The sequence below is a fragment of the Lissotriton vulgaris genome, chromosome 11 (assembly GCF_964263255.1).
Source record: "Lissotriton vulgaris chromosome 11, aLisVul1.2, whole genome shotgun sequence".
Lineage (NCBI taxonomy): Eukaryota > Metazoa > Chordata > Amphibia > Caudata > Salamandridae > Lissotriton > Lissotriton vulgaris.
This window is the reverse complement of record NC_141699.1, coordinates 376,462,108-376,484,947: the sequence shown is the minus strand read 5'-3', so window position 1 is coordinate 376,484,947 and position 22,840 is coordinate 376,462,108. Positions and strand designations below refer to the sequence as shown.

The 22,840-nt window shown below is 45.2% G+C and overlaps 1 protein-coding gene across 2 annotated transcripts in view; it reads left to right on the top strand.

Moving 5' to 3' along the window:
• The window catches only part of POLM (DNA polymerase mu), a 183,058-nt gene that overhangs the window by 1,482 nt on the left and 158,736 nt on the right, over positions 1 to 22,840 (top strand). For both annotated transcript variants that reach the window (XM_086943362.1, XM_086943361.1), the window contains exons 2-4: positions 10,246 to 10,493; positions 12,812 to 12,989; positions 13,397 to 13,501. In XM_086943362.1, coding sequence (XP_086799488.1) covers positions 10,312 to 10,493; positions 12,812 to 12,989; positions 13,397 to 13,501 — 465 coding nt within the window. In that variant the 5' untranslated portion in view covers positions 10,246 to 10,311. The remainder of the gene's footprint in view (positions 1 to 10,245; positions 10,494 to 12,811; positions 12,990 to 13,396; positions 13,502 to 22,840) is intronic.

Below are 22,840 nucleotides of genomic sequence, written 5' to 3'. Positions count from 1 at the left end.
AGTCGTGGGTCTCACAGTCCAACAAGTTCCAAATCACTGGTGAGATTTTCCCTCGTTAAGTGTGACAAAGTGTAGGTAGTCTCAGTTTTATATTAAAGATACAGGTACTTAGGGCCTGATTACGATACAAGTCGGACTGACTAGCAGCGTGGCAGAAGCAGGACCGCCAGACTAGAAGTCTGCAGTCCCGCTGCTCGCATTACGGTGTGACCACCTTCATGGCAGTCAAAATGTGTATATTTTTTAACGCAGCGTGTGCTACGGGCCCCAATAGAAAATAAACACATTTAAATTATCCCTGCACTATGTGGCAGACACCATGCGTGGCCTGCAGGGCACAAGTCCTAAAAAAAGAAGTGGGGGGACTCTCCAAGGTAGGCGTGGTCACAGGAAGTGACATCACGACAGGAAGTGACATCACGACAGGAAGTGACATCACAACAGGAAGTGACATCACAACAGGAAGTGACATCACATGTAAGGCAGATCTATCATTTGCATATAATGCAAGATTTAACAATTGAAGCTGTTTGGTACTTAAGCCTGTGACTTAAGGTCCCTGTATGGAGGAATTAGCAGCCCAAATGTGGATGAAGTTTGGCGAAGGTGACATCAACACATTTTCAAAACACTACAGGAAAGTTTGACTGCAAGATTTTGTATACATTACAGGTTCCCAGAGAGGCTGCTTCCCACACTCGACAATGACTATTACACACACTAGGGCTCCATATTCACATTATTCTATTGATGAGTGTTATATGTTATCTCCCCACCTATTGTAAACTAGCGACTCTGTATTACATAGTTTTGTCCCAGCTGCCTCTCTCTAGCGGTGGCTAGATTTATTTATTTTATTTATAAAGTTTTATATAGCGCGAACTTGATCCCGAAGGATATCAGAACGCTTTACAATTTGCAGCAAAGGTAACAAATCAGAACATTAGTCTAACATTGGGAATCTTGGCTGAAGACAATGGAGCTGCCGGGGCATTAACTTGGGTCAATGCCTAAATTTTAGATATATTAACTGGCCATTGTATTTATTTTAGCAGATTTATTTATTTCTATTTATTTTAGGAAATGTATTTAGTTTTGGTATATTTTAGTTTGACTTATTTGCCTTCATTTACTTCAGTGCAACAAAATATAAACATTGCTTTACTTTGTATTAATACTGTTTATTTTTGTGATAGTTCCTAAAAAAGGGCCAATTATGACTCATGCATTGTAATGGTTGTTTCCCCTTTACAGAGACTACTTACTATAAAATCGGGGTGGGCCTAGCTCATGATGTCATTTTGTGGGGACCCCTTGAAGAAAGCGGGCAGAACCTTTGCAAAATTTTGTGCCCCCCCTATCCAGTAGTGCAATTATCCAAACACTGACAGGATTGAGCCTAAATTAAAAATATACTGACATACGTAATGCCAAGTCAGACGTCATCATGGAGTCATGTTTAAATGAACAATCCAGCGCCATCCTACACCTCCCCATTCCACAAAATTATACAATTCAGACCGACAACACAAACTAGAAGTTGGCGTTGCTGTCATCATTAAACATTCCATGTGGAAACAGCGACACACGGAAGAACACACAAGGGTACACCATCATACTACTTACATTTTGTAGCCTGGTGTCAATTGTTCAATGCAGGGCTTAATTTGTGCCAGTGCTTAGCGCCGGCACTTAATTGGCAGGGCCGGGTCTAGTGGTACTCTGATTCTACACGCACGAGGCGCACAGTGCATGTAAAATGTTTTAATTTAACTTACAGCACACCTGCTAGTACTAATACTTAATTAACTCCTCAAGTCTCGTGCAGCCGCATCGCATTGTGTTTAGTTTTTCACATCTCAGTTTACCCTTCATTGTTCACGATCACTTGAATAATGAAATATTCTGAGTGGGAGAGCTCTTTGGCAGCACTCTGCCAGGTTTCTCTCTCGTCACTCTCATGCTGCTGTGTTAAAGAGCCTCGGTTCTACCGCACAAAGAATTAGGGTGACCAACTGGCATTGGTGCAAATTCAGGACGGTGAGTGTAAAAATTCAGGACAAAGGGTCAAAATTCAGGACACAAATTCAGGACAGGAGGTCAAAATTTAGGACAAAACTTCAGGACAATAGGTACGTTTTACAGACACATCAGAGGTTGCGCAATAGTATATAAGTAAGCCCAGCCATTTCCAAAAGTATTCAACCATTTGCAAACCTATCCATCATGTATCCTTCCATGTATCATTTCACTCATCCATCCCTTCATCCATCCCCTCATCCATCCTTTCACTCATCTCCATTATCCATCCATCTATCCACCCTTTCACCCTATCCATCTGTACACTTATCCATCCACTCTTCATCCCATCCATCCATTCACTCATCCATTCAGCCATTTACCCTTTCACCAATCCAGCCATCCTTTCACTTACTAATCCTTCCACCCATCCACTCTTTTAGTCATCCATCCATCCTCCCTTTCTCTCTCCATCGACCCTTTCACTTAGCCTTCCTTCCATCCATCCATCCACCCACCCACTCACCCATCCATCTACTCATCCACTCATGAATCCATCCAATGCCCCTATCACTCATCCATCTATTATTTCACTCCTTCACACATCTATTCATCCTTTTGTCCATCTGCCCTCCCTTTCACTCACTCATCCATCCTTACACCCACCCTTTCACTCATATGTCCATTCATTCACCACTTATCAATCCATCAATCCATCCATCATTTCACTCATCCACCTACCCCCCATCATCCACCCACCATCCACGCACCCACTCATCCATCCTTTCACCCACCCACCATCCAATCCACTGATCCATCCTTTAACCCATCCACCATCCACCCACCCACTCATCCATCCATCCTTTCACCCACCCACTCATCATCCATCCATCCATCCTTTCACCCACCCACTCATCATCCATCCATCCATCCTTTCACCCACTTATCCATCCATCCATCCCTTCACCCACTCTCCATCCATCCATCCTTTCACCCACCCATCCATCCCTTCACCCACTCTCCATCCATCCATCCTTTCACCCACCCATCATCCATCCATCCATCCATCTGTCCTTCCCTTCATCATCCATCCATCCATCCCCTCATCACCCATCCATCCTTCCCCTCATCATCCGTCCATCCTTTTCCCTCATCATCCATCCATCCTTTTCCCTCATCATCCATCCATCCTTCCCCTCATCATCCATCCATCCTTTTCCCTCATCATCTATCCATCCATCCATCCGTCCTTCCCCTCATCATCCATCCATCCTTCCCCTCATCATCCATCCATCCTTTTCCCTCATCACCCATCCATCCTTTCCCCTCATCATCCATCCATCCTTCCCCTCATCATCCATCCATCCTTCCCCTCATCATCCATCCATCCCCTCATCATCCATCCATCCATCCATCCTTTCACCCACCCCCTCATCATCCATCCATTCCCTCATCATCCATCCATCCATCCCCTCATCACCCATCCATCCACCCTTCCCCTAATCATCCATCCTTTCACCCACCCCCTCATCATCCATCCATCCATCCTTCCCCTCATCATCCATCCATCCCCTCATCATCCATCCTTTCCCGTCATCCATCCTTCCTTTCATCCATCCTTCCCCTCACCCATCCATCCATCCCATCCATTATCCTGCCCTTCATCCATCCATCCTTCCCCTCCATCCATCCATCCATCCATCTCCTCATCCATCATCCTTCCCCTCACCCATCCATCCATCCTGCCCCTCATCCATCCATCCTTCATCCTTCCCCTCATCCATCCTTCCTTTCATCCATCCTTCCCCTCACCCATCCATCCCATCCATTTATCCTGCCCTTCATCCATCCATCCTTCCCCTCCATCCATCCATCCTTCCCCTCATCCATTTATCCTTCCCCTCATCCATCCATCCTTTCCCTCCGTCCCTCATCCTTCCCCTCATCCATCTTTCCCCTCATCAATCATCCAGCTACCCTTCCACCCATACATCCAGCTATTTACATTTTCTCTCCATCCTTCCCCTCACTCATCAATCCATCTATCCTCTCTCATTATCCATTTATTCAATCTTTCATTCATCCATTCACCCTTTCACTAATTCATCCAGCCATTCACACATCCCTTCACTTACTTACACGCCCACCTTTCCATATTAATTTTGAGCTGAGCCCTTTTGAGAAGAGGCCCATCAAGAACTTCACCCTTGCTGCAGGGGCCGTTCCAGGACTGGGATAGAGCCACCCAGGGCGGAGACAGGATCCACCACGGGAGGACAGGAGCCATCACAGGTGGGGGTGGACTGGAGCCACAACATGGGGGGACAGGTGCCATCACTGAGGGGAGGGCAGGAGCCATCACAGGAGAGGGAACACAGGGGTGGGCATGCAGTATTCTAGTATCATCTTGGGCTCCTCTCCTGCACAAGACAACGAGAAGACAGGCTCTCTGTTCCAAATGCCATCCCCCACTGTGATGTACTGTACTTACAGGAGATACTCCGAGAGAACTGATTGAACTGATTGTCCTCCATACTTTGTTATTCAGTGTGGGTGCGATTGTGCCATTTCTTTATTTTCTTACATTATAGCCTGCATGTTTGAAGAACCGAGGTTTGCTTACAATTTAGTAACAGTAATTAAGCTATGTGAAGAGAACCACGTGGTGCCTGGGTGTAATCCGGGGTGTAATCTGGCCGAGTCTCGGATGTTTGGGGCCCTGGGTAGAAATGGAATGTGTGAGCCCCCCTCTAAATAGCAGATACAAGACGCATTCAGGGCTGTTTGCATGTGAATAGATGTCGCTGCTCCGAAGCTGCCGCCCCTCCCTCTGTCACCTTCGAGCACCTCTTAACAGCTCATCAAGGGCTGGAGGTGTGAGGGTAGCCATCCCGCTGTGCCTCTACAGTGCTGCTGGGGGTCTGAGCTTTCATACAGCATCGGAGTCAAGCAGGGAGGTGGGGGCAAGCTGTGACCGTTTAAAATTACGGACAAATGCGGAAATGCTTTATTTACTTTGTGCGCGCCTCGCTCCCGTTTTTTAATGGTGGACGTGGTTTTCTTTTAGCAGGGTGGACGGCGTCCACCCTGAAAAACCCTCGGAAATAAGTGGGGGGATGCCGTCCACCCGCGTGGTACCCCGACTCGTGCCCTGGTGGCCTGCCACATGGTTCAGGGATGTTTCGGGGGGGCCAGGCCCAATAGCTGAAGGCCAGGGGTGAAGAGGGCCCTGCTAGGGGCCCCCAAAGTGACTTTCTGCCTGCCTTTTCATGGCCGGTAAACCAGGACATTGTAATCCTTACGGCGGTGCCTGAGGAGGCATCACCCTCATTGTAGGGATTACTGATTGAAGCACGACGGATGGTCCCTCCACCCGCCGCATTGTAATGCTGCGGGTGGACTGCAGGGGCCGTTGTCGGTGGGTCCGCCACTGATGAGCCATCGTTGGCAGACTCCCTGACACCGTAATCAGGCCCTTAGTATCGGACTGTACTACCCCATTTAAAGTACTGGTTGATACTGACGACCATGTGACAGTAGCTGGAGATGTTTAATGGCATCCTGTCGGGTAATTGAAAGGTATATATATTGCTTTTACCATGAGGGAAAAGGGCGGGGGAGCAGCAAAAGCACCCTTAGTGGGAGGCCTCCAAACTCCCTGCTGAGGCACTAGTGAATGCTTCTCCAGGTGGTAATTTGCAGATTTACGAGGCAGTGTTTCATTTACTTTCTGTGCATTCGGTGGTCCTGCTCTTTGTAGTCCTGCTTGCAAAGTTTCCAATGTTAAAATACACAGTGAAGAAAGTCACTCACAAATGTGCAGCATGGATGAACTTTGTTACACTAATGTACAACAAAGAATTGTGATGCCACCCCACATCAGAATGCAGTTACAAGCATGAGACAGTTATGAGAAGATATAAATATTCTGAAATGTGTTTTGCCTTTGAAAGAAAAAAATATAAAGTGTTGCATTACACGCGGCATCTTTACTGACTACGAACATTATTTTCTGTAATGAGTACTTGAAAACACAAATTTACAACTTCAATGGGATGCATAGTTGAGTACACAGCAGAGCATTAGCCATAGAAAGATAGGCATCCTAAATCCAGTTTCCATTGCAGCCACGTTTCATCAGTGCCCTTTTAGTTTGATCGTGCACGTGTGTTCCTGGATCACATTATACATCGCCATGCAGTGTTCAGTGCACCAAGGGGATTCACTTGGTGTGAAGTGTGGCTCAATGACCCTGATGCAGAGGTCTGGCCCGGGACCAGGGTTCAATACTCGCCTCGGCGGGTCTTGGGCTCAATTTCCTTGGACCTGATAATTCTCGCCTCGGTGCCTATTCTAATCATGGGTCCCACTCTGCAACTCTGAGCAATAGCTTGCTTAATCTCCACAACGGCCCCAACAGCACTGGGATGCCTGGCTTCACCTCGGGGGTGCCCAGGAGTGGACATTTCACAGGGAAAAGCCAGGAAGGGTTCCTAAGCGGTATACGGACAGCGCCGGGACACTTCCGTTGGAGGTATTTGTGCGCTCTACAAATGCTGGCATTTATTTAGATATGCAGCAACCAGGGTTATCACGAATGCCAACATTTGAGAACAGTGAAGTGTGAGATTTTGAAGCAACAAAAATCGAGGGGATGTATTTTTCCAATTGACCTCTTTAGAAGCAGAGGCAATTTTAGAGGAGACAGTTAAAATAAATACATTTTTAGCTTAAAAAGTTGGGAATCTCCCGTCTGAATTGAGTCTGTTGGCATTATGGATTATGCTTGCACTGTGGTAGGAAAGAGCATAACAACAAACATTTGAACAGACTCTTTCCTACATCCCACCTCATATACTACATTATTTCAGTGGCTGTGAGGACTCATTGGTCAAGTCCCTCAAAAGCATTTCTGTAGAAAGTATTCCACGGGGAGATAGCACTGCACCCATTATAAAATATTTCGCCACCTAAGGATACCATGATTAGAACTCAACGTATTCCTTAGTTATTAAACCAAACCTACCTCTCATTAATTTGAGATGTGCAATTTAAGTCCAAAATCCATAACATGTTGAGGTGGAGTTTCCCCCCACATCCTCCTCTAGAAGCAGTTAACTTCCTCAATACGCCACCCCATATTAAATGTGATCTTGAGGCATTTCCGAAAAATAATATATCTTTGCTTCTTGGTCAATTGGCATAAAAACCTTACAGGTACAAGTGGCACATGCCAGGACATTTCCATACTTAATGGCCAAACACCGTCCAACCAGTTAAAGGAAAAAGTAAAGTAATTAGACTTTGTTCCAAATTAATTACAAGAAGGCATGTCTCAGCAAGGTAAGTCAACATTGTATTCATTGTAGCCCTTTTAAGCCTGTTTATGGGTAGGGGAGAGCAGAGAAACATGAATTGGAAATATATAGCTAAGTAATGGTATTTTCTCTCTCACAACCCTCCCAAGAAGTGCGCTCGGGCTCACTACCTGGAGCAAAAAATACCCCAACCCCAGATACTCTGCAGTCATCAAAGCACCTTCACTGTAAGAAGATATACAGAGCATGTACCGCACTTTTCAGCTGCTGTGCTCCACATATAGCTTACAACTTTGTGCACTGTTCAAATGAAAGTAGGGCAGGTAGTGAAACCATAGAGGCGATCTATCTGTTCCAAACTGTAAAACCTGAGACCTCCTATCCTACATCAGTCTTACCTTTTGCTGGGTTCCCTCAGCTGAAGTGACATAGAAAGGGAGTGGGGCTGCTGGAAGGACAGAGGCTACTAGGGTCCTCTTAGAAACCAGTTTATTCAGTTACCACGTTTTCTGCAAGAAGTGTATGCCACTGCATTTTCATAAAAAGTTTTATTTCGGAATACCGCCACTTAGCACAAAATCCATACTGAAATCCACTTCTCATGCCATGAGGGGGCACATTTGTACATGTTCCACAGAAGGAAGGTGTTCATGCACTGCTGGCAGATAATTTCACAAAAAGTGATGCTATCTTATATTGTGCTTCTATTAGTTTTATTGTTATTATTAGTATGGTGGTTCAAGTCCGGGCACGCGGTCTTTGGTGATGAAGCACTATAGATACTCCTGCATTGTGGTTGATTTTGGTGCTTCGTTTTGTTGTACAGCCAACATCTTTTCAAGTATGTGTTACATTTCCAGCTACGGAAATCGCCGAGTACATCAAAAGAAATAATATTTAATGTGAGTTGGGTCTCAGGATTATCCAATTCAGCAGGCCCCCCCATTGTGTTTCAGAATATTCAGTTTACCATTGATTGTCCCAGAATACAGACTTCCATGTCTACTTTCCCAATGTGCATTAAAATGCAACATTTAACAGTGTTAAATTGCTCTCCCCATTAGCCCGCCACCCTGGTTTGGGTTTGGCCTCTGGTTATGTTACACTTAATAGGTGGATATCGTGTTATCACGGATGCTAAATACGAAGAATCCACTGTTGGACGGGACAGCCCTTGTGTCTTGGTATTCACTCAGATGGAAGGCCCCAGTTTCTCGATGCAGAATAACATTTATGTAGATTGTAATCCAGTAGCGTTGCTTGATTGGCATGTAGAGTAAATGGGCTGCTTTGCCACAGAAAGCTGGTTCTGTGACAGGATGTGTCACATGATGGGGCATTTTCCTGGTGGTCTTATTTTTAAATATCTTCTTGATGCACGTTGACAGCTTCTGCACACTATTTCTCCCGTTTGAAGCAGAAAGCACTTTCAAGTAACCATAAGAAATGTATGTTGATGTAAAGCATAATTTATCATGCATACACAGCCTGCAGTAGAAGTGATGGGAAAAATAGCAAAGGAATACAAAAAGGCTTGTGTCAGACGCCAGGGAGGAATACCCGAGTAGAAACTCCACAGTTTGGCAGCCATGTAGTCTGTGTGTTATGAGCAGATGGGGAGCCAGGCACGAGTGGCTGCACTCTGCAATCATGGTCTACATGGCCGCTGTTGTTCTGTATAGTGTAGAGATAAGCACCACCCTCAACACAGTAGATGAAGTCATTGGTAAGGGGCGATCACGCGTTGGGCTTCAAACTTGAAGAAAAAGGGAAGTGTTCTTTTGGAACAGAAATAACCTGCTTGTCTGCTGATGTTGTTCCACTTTGAATGAGAAAACAGAAGCGCTGGTGAGTGACTGGCCAAAAATCAAACTGAGTTACTGGTAAAACGGATGTGGAGCTGCGGACTGGAGTCTAGGGCGTGCTCACAGGGCCTTTGTGAATACTAACATAATGGGAAAAGTACATGAAGTAAATAGAAGTGAGTGACAAAAGTACATCTTTAAACTGCTTAATTCGGATGACACAGTGTGCAGTGTTGTGCTAGAGAGGGGTGTCCCGCTGCACTGATATCAGGAGGGAGAGTGGTTGTGTATCCTGCTGTTCTCGCATACCTATGGAAGGGCACCCGGTTGTATCGTCCTGTGGAGCTAAGGGACTCAAGCTATACTGATACTTTCTAGAACTGGAATTCTCGGTATACTGAATTTAGATTTAAGGGAATCTTGACTGTTCTTAGATTTGGAAGACTTGAGTTATCCATTTGTACTGATATGTCTACAGAGGGGTCTTGGGCTATAAATCCTGGGGTGAGGCGGTACAGGTGCGCCTGCAGCTAAAGGAAGGAGGTAGGCTCCACTGATTTCTCTAGGGGTGATTATCCTGTTGAACTAACTTCTCTGCATCTAGGGAGATCTAGCGAGTAGGATCAGGCACTGCTGACATCTGTACGCAGAGCGATGAGGTTGTATTAACCCTAGAGACTAAGATCAGGCAGAAGTGAAAATCTTGGAAGAGGATTCAGGAGGACTGGCTTCTCATGGAAGTGGCATCGGGTTGTATTCGTATTTCGGGGGAAGAGTAACTTACAGTACTCATTTCTGTACGTAGGAGGCCTGGTTGTAGTGATATCTGTGAGGAGGACAAATCTGATTGTGCTGTTGTCTTGAGGGAAAGGAGTGAGGTTGTACTTGCACCTTGAGAGACTATGGTATCTCAGTAATGACATCTCGAGGAATGATGTAGCTGTATTTTGATATTTGAATCGCAAGAGAAGAGGGCCTGACAAATTCATTCTTTAGGGATGGGCCTGGCTATAATGCCTTCTAAAACGAGAGGTATTAGGCAGCATTGAGATCTCAAGGAACTTTGATCTGGCTGTAATTACATTGCTTTATTTCCTCCCCAGTATGGCGCTCTCTAGTACCACAGAGCAATCACTGATCGGACACTGGTGGAGTTGTTGTAGTCGATAATGGCACTCCTTTTGAGGAAGAGAAGGCGTCCTGCACCTACGGTGGCAGATAGCAATCAGGGAGCTCTCCGGTTCCCCGAAGTTGGGATCTTCCTGGTAGAAAGACGCATGGGGAGTAGCCGACGGGCCTTCTTGAGCAAACTAGCCAGGACCAAAGGATTCCGTGTAGAAGAGGTTTACAGGTAAGTGCACCTGGCATTTTTCCCATTCTGAAACTACAGTGGCAAAATGTTTCTGATGTTCTGTTATCAGCATTTGTATGCTGCATTTTTACAATTTGTGTGCACCTTAGATTTTTGACTCTGAATGCCCTTTAAATTCAGTTCCAGGATTTTAATTTTCTTTGTATGATTGATTAGTAAAGAATGGTCAGTTCAATATGTTGTTTAATAATGGTTCTCATAGGTTTATGTGGAAATTAAAATGTTCCGCCAGGGATCTTTGTAGTGTACAGTGTGCATGGCTGTATGTGCTGAGGGATGTTTACTTGTTTGCGCTGGGGTGAACGGTTGTCCTTTGCCCTGCCTCCGGAGAATTTTTCTAGACAGACAGCACTAGTTACAGTTTTGGTGCAGTGAGGGTATGTTTAATCCCACTTGTTTTGAGTGGTGCTTAAATGTATGTTAGTGTAGTGAGAGATGTGATGTTGAGTTGGTAATGATTTGCCAACTACATGGTTTTGGTTCCATATTATGCAAATGAGGGTTCATGAGGTCCAGTGACATATTCTGTTGGAGTAGAACAAAATATAGGTATGCCTATACAAGAGTAAATAATATGCTTTATAGGCTGGTAAATTGGATGATAGCAGAAGGTATGGTTGAAGCGATATACTCTGGGTGTCCCACACAAGGCAACATCCAATGAGGGCCTGGCCTCCCTTGGTAGAACTGGGCACGGGAAGTGCCACAGATGCCACCACCCCACCCCTTCCTTTTTCCAGCAGGCCTATCATCGGTACTGTAGGGAAATATTGCTATCTTGGTGTTCCTTTATCACAGCTGGAGGATATGAATGGTGCATTTGTAACAACAAATGAATGGATACGTTAGAGGGATGGGTGGTTGGCGTTTACTTGGTTAAAGAACCAAGCCTGTAGTAATTGAACACCACTATCTGAGCTCATTGTAGTGCTTGCACCCCCTGCCCATTCATTACTTAGTTAGCTTTTTTTTATTTCAGTTGTATCCAAAGCATTTTACACGTAGATTATGACTGGAATTAGGAAGGGTACCTAATGAAAGGAGAAAACCCACTATCTTTTTCTACACTCTCTCTCCTCCTACACGTACTCCTAGTGGTCACCTCAATATACATGTTGGCTCTAGTAGACTATAAAAGTTGATGTGTGGAATTTTCACAGTCCGTTAGCAAGGGGCAGTTGCTCGGGGTGCATTCCAGCCTAACCTGGTTTTGCTCAATGAGCCACTCCTATTGGCAAACCACCATATGCAAGTCCGACCTGGTCATGCTTCAGGTTAGGAACAGGTCACCCAACCTGTTATGTATCGTCCCCTGAGAAAGAGAGCATTAGCAATCCATTCTGGTTTCAGTCTTGGAGCCTAATGTATGCGAGCAAAGGTCCAAGTCTGTATATAATCAGTAAACTTAGGACATCACATGAAAGAAACAACTGTAGATTGATGGAATGCTTCGATAATCTCAGCTATGGGCAGTTTCTCGGGCCACATTCCAGCCTGTCATTTTTTTGCCCTTTACGCCACTCTACCTTGGGAGCAGCTGTAAGCAGAGCAGCCTGGGTACTGCTCCAGTAAGAATTTTTCACTGCCAGACCATGCCGCCTGTAAGGGAACACAAGAACCCCAAACTGGTTTCAGCGTTGTTGGACTTGGACCGCATTAGTGAGAAGCCAAGGTATCAGTGGTGTATTTCCACATCTTCCAGTTAGCATGAAAGTTTTGACTCTTTATACTATAGTTTGATTATCATACTTTCCTAAGCCTCTCCATAATGTTGCAGAGGAAGTGGGCCTTTTAGGGAATGGTAAGAAGAAAGGCTTCACAGGAACTTGTAGGAGCTGCTTGAAAGTGAAGCCTAGCTGGCTGTACACTGCTTGGGAGATAGTTTTCACAGGGTCGGTGAGTTCTGAAGCCAATGCTCTAAGTAAATGAAAGAAAACAGGGGTGGATGGTGTTAGGTGAGAAAAAGAGTAAGGAAAATAGCCTCTCTAAGAGGAGCAAGGTGGTAAACGGGATCAAAGAGTCTTTTGGAAGAGATGGGAGGTGCACTGGAAAGTCTGGAGCAGTGGAGAGCATGATGACTAGAGAAATGAGCATCTTATGTTGCTGCTCTTAAGCTTGAAATGGAATAACATAGAGTGATAGGTGGGTGCGCCTGTGTGCCTACATCCATCATTCGGGTTAGTTCTTTATCTTTGGTGAGAATTGTCTCAAACTATCTGACTTAGCATTTTTCTTGTAGGAAAAATAATTTGTTTGTTTGTCAGTGTGATTCTGTATCAATTCCTTTTTCCCACCAGTGACACTGTTACTCATGTGATCTCCGAGCAGAACACCAGAGATGAGGTTTGTGAGTGGCTGCAGGCTCAACCAGGACCGGGTGGGCTGGACCCACCTGCTCTTTTGGATGTGTCTTGGTTCACCGAGAGCATGGCTGCTGGTTCCCCAGTGGTGATTGATCCACGACATTGCTTAGTGGTGAGTTCATTGAAAGACAGCTCCACCTGCCTGTACGCTTAATGTTGGCTCGTGGTGGAATGTAGGGTGGTCTGTATTTGTAATGATTATAGAGGTGCTATAGCCAGTTATGTGGATCTCTCATCTAGATAATAAGAGAATGTTGCAACAGCTCTGGCTGTGGGTAGTTGGGCATGAGACTATATGAAATGCTATTGGTGCACTGGATTTGTGGCTGCTTTAAGGAATGAGGTATGTGTGCTGTCTGTGGAAAAGCTGTTGATTATGGTGTAGGCCTGCTGGCTATGAGGGAGGGCCCAGGATTTTGTGCAGGAAGTATTGTAATGTTCTGAAAAGAGCATTGGGTGAGTGGGCTCTTTTTTAGAATAGCAGAGTTTCTAAGTAACAAGCTTCTTCTTTAAATCCAGAGTAGCCAATGTCCGGAATCTGCTTTGAAGGTAGAAGGCCCCACCGTGCCAGTCTATGCCTGCCAGCGACAAACAGCACTTCCCAATTGGAACCAAAGCTTCACGGTAATAGGAACGTCTAACAAAGTAACTCTCTCTTTCTGTCTCTATCATCCCATTCACTGAATGCATTCTCTTTTTGCACTCCAATCTGTTTTTGTCCCTTTTCATTTCCGCCTTACTTCAGCTGTGCCTTTGCTCACCTCTCTGCTTAGTGTCTCCCACACTTACCCTCCTGGTTTCTTCCACCATCTCTGTGACTAAAAAAGGGCAACTCAAAGAAAGGAATAAAATGAAACAATGGTTCACCCTAAAGATAACATTCATAACACATGGCAAATAAAGATTATTCTGTGGACAATTCAGTTGCACATATTGAAGGATACAGAGCACTTAATTCTTTTTCATAACTGTATTTATTTCATTAGGTTAATACATAGGGTGTGGTGAGGAACAATTAAGTGACACAGTGCTTAGTGCAAAAAAGTTCAACTCATTTGTAGAATTGAATAACCCCAAAACAAACACAAAGAGCGGCTAGATATTTTCAGGCTTCAGAAATAAAAATAGTAATGCGTTTTGAGTCAAGAGAACAATGCTCATATATGCCATATGTACAAACCTAGTGTTTTGACCCAGGAGTACTAATCATAGGGTCATCATCAGGACAGAACTGTAGTTTTAAAAGAAATGAGGATTATATGCAGGCAGAGTAAATCCTGCAGTAAAAAAAAAAATGTGATTTTCTGAAAGGTTTTATTAATGTAAGGTAGGAAGAGGTTCCAAAGCATTTGAACATCATATATCCTTGTATGCTTGCAAAAAGTCGAGCTAGAAAAAGAAAGGAGAGCGGTATATGACCATCAGTGTGAGATTCAAATAAAAAATGAAAAACCAACCAGGTAAACCCTGCGTAAGTGTTTTCCTGCACCCTCCCGTAAACTGGCCAAATCAAAACATGTAACAAACAAACCTTAGCCTAACCCCACACTTTCTCCTAAATACTTTTCAATTACCTTGTGCATTTCTGTGAGAAGCTGGCCTGGTATAAGATGTCCACTAATGTAAGTGGGCACCTTGCACCAGTCCAGACGACCCATATAGTGATTTAAGAGGTCTTAGACAACCTTAGAGGCTCTATAAGTGGTAGCTGTGGAGAGCAGCCTTCAGGCTTAATCCAGAAGGAGTGTAAAGCCGCTTGTTTTACCAGAATGCAATCTTATAGTGTAGATTAAGTGAAAAAGAACCACACCAATTATTTATAAAAATATGTATTTATTATAGAATACTCTCTAGTAAGTTTAAGTATCTCTAACAAGGAGATAAACACAATGCACACAGTACGTTAGCAAAGAAACACAGTAAACGGCATGAACTACACAGTGGGCCCAAGGGGGACCAAACCGTATACTAAGAAAGTGGTACAAGAACCATAACTATAGCAAAGATAATGTCGAGAGTACGTAGAATTGCTGGGGACCCACAGAACCACCCAAGTTACGTTGATAGGGACCCCACGGAGAGCGAGTGCACTGTGAGAACACAACTGCGTGCTTCGTACAAGTCTATGTGTAAGTTGCGGTTGGATTTTTAAAGATTAAGGACCCTTCCCAGCGGATCCTGGAAGAACCCCTTGGAAGATAAAAGGTTAGAGAGCCACCCCACCTGTGGATACCCTAGTACCCACGATACCTACACCAGGGAAGCCTGGTGCATACGTGTGAAGTGGTGCCAGAAACCGCCGTCGAACCCAATGGTGGACTTCAGGAAAGTGCAGCTGCTGGAACTAGAAGAGGAGAAAGTGTCTGTGGGAATCCAAACATAGATTCTTGAAGAGGAGTACCTAACAGCAGAGGTGACAAAGTCTATGTCACTCAGGCGTGAGTAGGAGACTTGGAAGACGTATGCCCTCTGATGTTGGGTGCTTCAGGGAAGATGACAATGAACTTGACTCTGCAGCTGTGAGGAACAGGTGATGCTGAGGAAGACCAGGACCCAGATACGGGCTATCCCACGAAGGATGTCGATGGCTGAGAGATCGGTGTGTGGTGGGAGCACCAACAAGCCTTGACAATTGCAACCCACATAGGAATCAAAGAAGGGGCAACGTTGGGACCGGCAAGGTCCAGGGGACACACTAAAATCAGGGGAGTCAGGGCAGGCCCCTAGTAAGCAGGAGAAAACAAAACAAACAAGTGTGACCCTCAAATAGACCCACAGGCCGGAGGCAATGGAGTTGCGAGAGGACCTTAAGCAGCTCACCAAAAGATGCAGGCCACGATGCACACAATACGGTGTGGCTGAAGATTCTGGCCAGAGGAGATGCTCAAGGTTTGGGCTACATGAAGCCCGAAGATCTTCTCGGAAGGAAGCCAATAAGCCTTTGCAACTTCAAGTTGGACGCGGTGCACAGAGGTTCAGTTATTGCAACCTCCACCAGGGATACTGACCTCAAACTTGGTGTGAGGGCAGGGCAGGCCTCGGGAGTTGTGGAACACCACCATCTTTGATGCAAAGCCTATGGAGTCCGGAGGAGCTCAGGATCTGCAGGCCGGTCGACTTAGTTGTGGTGCCTGCAAATGCAGGGGAGTGACTCCTTCACTCCAAGGTTGATTACTTCAGGTGTCTTTGATGCTTCACAGGCCTTGGAAGGTTTCTGTGTGATGCACAGGCACAGATGCTGCAGCAGACTAGAAGGGAGACGAAGTCAGGCCCACACAAACTCCAGCGAAGTCCAGAGTGCCCAGACGGTAGAACTGCAGTGGTGTCTGATGTGAATCTTATCCCACGATGAATCTAGGGAACTACACTCAAGTAAACCCTTAAGTACCATAGGGAAAGGGTTGGGAAGATACAAGGGACCCTCCCGGGGACGGTCTGGACAGGGGGGAAGTTACTGTCATGTCCTTTGTCCAGTTTCGCTCCAGAGCAGGAGCCAAAGGCTCCCAGGACTGGTTTGGACTATGCACGGGGACACCAAATGTGCCCCTCATGCAGACATTCTGGTGCTGGCAAGCGCACCCACCCAGCCCTAATACATGAAATCCTGTCTGGGAGGTGGTCCACCTCCCTGTGACAGGATGCCTATTGTTCTACCTTCCTCTGCTCAAGCTTGGCTTAGCAGCAGGAGGGCAGAAATGTGTCTCTGGTCATCAGAAACCATTTTGTGCAGTCTGGGTCTAGAAGGCTGGTAGTGGGAATACTGAGAGCATAACAGAGGGCTCTCCCAATCCTTGAAATCATAACCACAACACCGTTTACGGTGTGGGCCGTATGATTCCAGCATGTTTAATACCAAACATGATAGGATTTTTTGCACCCGTTTTCGAGATGTTATCGCATAATTACACGGTGTCCCTCTATATAGTATATGGATGCTTCACTGACTACCCGTGAGAATGGATTCCATAGGCTGCAGGGTTGTCCTGCTCATGCAGGGGCACCCTCTTACTTAGAACCAAGCACCCTGCCTTCAGGATTGTAAAGGCCTGATATAGGGGTGACTTATAGGTTTTAAGTGCAGTGATCCTTAGATATAATAAACCTATATCTTTAGTAAGTGGTGCATGCACCAACTTACACAGACTGCAATGGCAGGCCTGTAGTTCCATTTTGAATTGTCTCTCATGGGTGGCATAATACATGCTTAAGCCCATGGGAGACCTCTGTGGTTCCTATGCCCAGGGTACATGGGTGCCATATATTAGGGGCTGACAAGGGTGCCCCAGTACCCAATCTGAGATGCACCTAGGTACTGAATACAAAAGTTTAAGGAGAAAGCAGATAGACATGGGCCCTGATTAGCAGAATCCCAGTTAGACTAGTCAAAAGCAGCATTGCACCAAGCAAAAAGTGAGGTAACCATAGAAGCAGATCCTACTTTCCTACAATTTCCAACAGATATCGTTTGTTACCTAAAATTATAACTGCGCTCCATCTGAACAAAACAAAGTAGGACCCTATGGTAATGTCCTTTTCCTTAAATGTACCAAAACCATACAATGAACAGAACCCCCCCATCTCTATATTTACCTTATTACAGGCTTTTTCAGTCCAGGAAGGCTTTCTTCCCCCCCCCCTCCCACCCCATGCCATCTCCTCCGAGCCAACCAAACCACTAGACTAACTCAATCCACCATATCAATATGTGGGATTCCGCCTATGAGCTTTTAAAATGTAACAAGCCAGCCTTCTTTGCTTTTATTAGCAAGATACATGAAACCTGATTTAAAACATTTTCTCATAGTGGTACTATCAAAAGTCGGGGCTACCCTGACCATTGAACACCTATACTCTTGTGGGGAGAGGCTAGCCCTATTTGATGCCGTCTCTTGGCCCTCTATTTAACTGATATTCATTTGCAATCTGATCCAAATTAACAATCAAAAATATACACCTCCTCCTGAATGTACTGGAGCGCTTTACATGAGCGGCAGCTATGTTACATAAGGTTACATTTTTTTTCTCCATTCTTTACGCATGGGGAGATTAAAAGGTTTGCCCGGAATCACAGGATGGTGAGAAGATGCCAAAACTCGAATTGGTTCCCCAGGAATCTGCCTGTTTAGCAGCCTACTTGATGAAAGAGTGGCTCATGATCCATACAGTGGTTGTGGTATCTGTAGTAATGCAGTGTGCCCGACGGTCCACTCCACATTGTAACACCATAAAGGAGGGATTGGTAGGCTCGACCTGTGTACTTCCGAGCCATGGATGAGACAAGGCATGATGAAGTAACAAGATAAAACAAGCATTTGCAATGCAATAGGTCTCACATTACTGAAAGTTTGTGGTATTGGCTCTGCAAATAATAATGCAATGCCAATAGCTGAAACTTTCAGTAATTCGAGACCTAATGCATTGCAAATGCTTTTTTGTACAGCAATAAGGTGTTACAAAGTGTCACACAAACACTGAAATGCAACACATAAGCACCTTAAAAACATGGAAATGTGACACGTAAGCAAATTGAAACTTGGCACCTATGCTCCTAAGGGGGGCTGAAAGAAAATGTAGTTCCCCTTCACAAAGGATACAAATCAGCCAATTTAAAGGATGCTTAAGAGCTTAAGGCTATGCTGGGGTGGGCAACAATTGAGTAAGAAGCAAGCACATGAGTAACAATTAAGTAAATTGTAAGCAATTTTATTTATTTATTTATGCAATTTGTTAAGCGCAATAAATACCCTAAGGTGTCTCGGCGCTGTTCAGATCAGGTGCGTTGAAATCAGGACTTACTGGTTAAAGAGCCATGTTTTTAATTGTCTCCGGAAGATCATGAGGGAAGGGCAAGATTTTATGTGTAGGGGGAGAGTGTTCCACAGCTTAGAGGCAGCGACCGTGAAGCGTCTATCCCCCCAGTTCACTTTTTTAGTGCGGGGAATTGGTAGCAGATTAGCAGAGGAGGAGTGCAACGCTCTTTTGGGCGTATCAACAAAGAAGGCTTGTTTTAAAAACTCTGGACCTGTGCCGTTCCTGGCCTTATAGGTGATACATAATGCCTTAAATTTTGTGCGGCTCCTGATCGGAAGCCAGTGCAGTTGTCGAATGATCGGAGAGATAGACGAGAATTTTGGGGTGTGGGTTAGAATTCTGGCAGCAGAGTTTTGAATAAGTTGTAGCTTATTCAGAACTTGTGCTTGGGCGTTTAATAGCAAACCGTTACAGTAGTCAACCTTAGATAAAACCAAGGTTGACATCAGGGTTTTGCCTGCGCTGGCTGGGAGAAACGGCAATAATTTCTTAATCATCTTCAGAGGGTAAAAAGATGCAGAGACTACCGCGTTGGCATGGCTTACAAATGACAGTTTATTATCAAATAGAACACCTAGGTTCCTGACTTTATTCACCGGTGTCAGGGGAAGGCCTAAGTCGGAGGGCCACCTTGCTGGGGAGCAAGACGGGGTCAAGCTACCGAATATCATGACCTCCGTCTTGTCTGAATTTAATTTTAAACAATTGTGGTCCATCCAAGAGCTGATGGCCATCATTCCGTCTTGGAAGTTGGCTGCAACCGCTCTTCCATTATTATGAACAGCCAGTACCAGCTGGGTATCATCAGCATAAGATGTTAAACCTATACCGTAGGATTTAATGACCCTCGCCAAGTCCGACACATAGATGTTGAATAGCGTCGGACTTAGCGAGGATCCCTGAGGAACACCACACGGCAAGGTAAAGATAGGGGAGATGAAGTCACCCAGTTTGACTAACTGCTCACGGCCAGAAAGAAAGGAGGTTAGCAGTGATTTGGCCTTGTCCTGAATGCCGATCCTTCCAACACGGTCGATCAAGATGTTGTGATCGACTGTGTCGAAAGCCGCAGACAAGTCCAATAATATCAGGACTGCTGCGCCTCCTTGATCCATGATTATTATGACCTCGTCTGCTGCCTTTATAAGGGCAGTTTCGGTCCCATAGCCTTTCCTGAAACCGAATTGAGTATCAGCAAGAAAATTATTCTGGTCAATATAATTGGCTAGCTGATGATTAATGATTTTCTCGAATATTTTTGAGGGAAAAGTAAGGCATGCAATAGGTCGATAGTTTTTAGAATCAGAGGGGTTCAAGCTTGATTTTTTTAATAACGGTTTGATAATGGCTATGGCAATGGGTGCACTCTACGCCCATTATAAGTTTTTGGTAGGATCCACAAGAGACTTACGCCTACACAAAAGCTATATGGTAGGCCAGACCTGTAAAGGACATCCTCGCACCCAATGCTAACAAGCATTGGCATAGCCAATAGGTCACGCCTTTGGGACCTTATAAGTGTTTAGCTATGCGACAGTTAAGCTTGTTGCAGTAATGGTATTGTACTGCATAACTAAATACTTATAAGGTTAGAAAGGCGAGACATATTGGCTATGCCAATGCTTGTGGTATATTTGCCACTGGAATGGTGTTGGGGGGCCAGGTACGTTCACTTTAACTAAGATTACAACCAGTAGACTTTTAAAGGACTGGCGTTAGCCAAAACCTTTTGATTTTACAAAAACTAAATGTGTAGCACACTTTCAGTCAGCCCTCTACGTCAATTCCTCTGTTGGTGTGTCATTCACATTTTTCTTCTACAGACTCAGCATGGGGTAGAGGTTAGGCCCAATTCCGTCACTGAGAGTGATGGCAGCCCTTTGACAAAGAGCACATCCATACATTAAGCCGATCCTTTAAGTGCCAATGGCAAGCACTAGCAAATGGATGCTTTTTGAGACCCCAAAAATATTTTCTTGGTTTTTTTTTTTTAAGATTGAGTGCCCAGCTGCTTCGTCTGCAATCAGTGTTTGGAAAAACAATGACAAAGCAAAACAAGCATTGACAAAGGAAAAATGTTGAATGGCCAATGACAGACATGTTGGCTTTGCCATCGCCCGTTTAATGTAGAATGGGATATCGTGTCTCCTACTGCACTGGCAGGAAGTGTGATCAGGACTACACCTGGTAACCCAAGGCACCGTGTTCAGCTTTAGACAGTTTCTCTTAAAGATAAAATCCAGTATCCCTTGTGGGAGTGGAGCTCCCTTCTCAACTAGTTCTGGAGTCTCGTCCTACTGGCGTGGCACACACACACACAGCACTGGTATTCTCAAACAAAAGGTGCAAAAGTTATACAAGGCTGCTGCTGCAAATGGTCGGGAACACAATGTGCATGGCTTAAAGTCAGACCCAGTGGCATTAGCTACTTGAGCAAGACGAAGCCGGATTGAAACAGAAACAAAAAAGAATAAAAGATTGATGTCAAAGTTAAACATTTGGAGCTCCTAGAGGTAGCCTTCAAACGCAGCTTCACTATTCTTGTAAATTGTTTGATCCTGGGCAAAGAACTTTATTTTCCTGTTGATCAGTACTTGGAGCAGATTTTGTTGGCAATGTGCACTATAAAAGTGTGCTCACTCATATGCCCCGTTTTATTTTATTCTTGCCCTTTATGTTATTCTACACAACTTCAGTGCTGATTTCTCCCATGAATAGATCTATCACATTCTGCAGCGGGTTCAGTTGCACCAGTGCCCATGACCATGATTGGCCCGCTGCTCCTCAATAGTACTGTTAAACTGGGGCGTCGGAAGACCCACTTTCCTTGTGTAAATTGACAACTGTTGTTCATCTGGTTTCAAGTAGTGCTGGATGACAAAAGGATTGCAACTGAAATTGATGGTATACACGCAAAATAATTGATAATATATTTGAACAACAGAAACAGCGTTTTTACTCCTCCTTTACTGTGTATTATGCAGCAGGTGTGGCACCGGTCTAGACCAGCAGAGGGAACTGCCTCACCTTGGAATCTGTGGCTGGAGCTAAAAATTAAAACAAGGGTCATAGTGTGCTGCAGCATTTTCGATCGTTTTCGTTAGCTGGAGCCTTCATCATCGCCGCCTTCCTCGAGTTCTCATCCCGCTTCCTCGAAAGCACCGCCTCTGTTCACAGCTATATATGTACTAATATTCATAGCCCTGAAGTTTAAAGCATCAGCCGAACTATAGTATACATCACACACCAGCTGGCATGTTAAAAACAAAAACAAGCATGCGCGCTGAAAGTTAAACAAGCACTGCAGGCTATAAACATAGAGCACGTCATGGAACTGCAATAAAAAAAGGTGCCTACGAGAGAGGCGCTTAATTACCCATGACAACAAAGGATAGACAGATGGCGGCTTTGTGCACGATTTTGCACGTAAACGCAAGCTTGAGGCCAGCAAAAGCCTGGGTAGCACTTTGAAAACCCACTAACTAAATGTCTCGCCAGTCCAGCACAGGCGCTGGCTCTAGAGAGACCTAAAAACAAGCATGGCGAAGGTTCGTGCGCGCATCCTGCTCTTTTTTCAAAGCACATACTCGTGGTGTGGAACGTGGCTGTGCGCACTCCCGCCAGCCGCATGCTGCCACAAGCACAAGTATGTGCTTTGGAAAAAGAGCTACACAGCGGCTAAAGGTCACCTTGCAGTGCATGCGCACTGCGTAGGCGGAGCCCAAGGCGGGTCATTTGAAAAGCATTATAAACTCATGTGTAGTTGTCAAACAGGTGTGCTGCAAAAAACATCACACTGGCGACAAGGAGGCTCAGATCTACGTCTCTGCCTGCCTCTGATGCCTGCTCCTACATTCACCCAGGGCAGATGTTCCCGCAGTGTACTAGAGGGTGGGCAGGGTGTTTGCAGCATCAATACATGTCGGCCGTATCGTGCCCGAGAGCGCTCCTCTATCGGGTGAAGGCCTGCCTTTGCTCTCCCCTCCATGTGGTGCTGCCGCCACCTGTGCGCACAGCTGCATCCAGCTAAAGGCGGGACATCGCTCATGCCATACGAACTACTCACCCGGGCAAGTAGCGAACTACGCTGCCCCACAACCAGCGGCGACACACACATCTGGGGTCAAGGAAGCGCCTACGAATTGTTTCCTC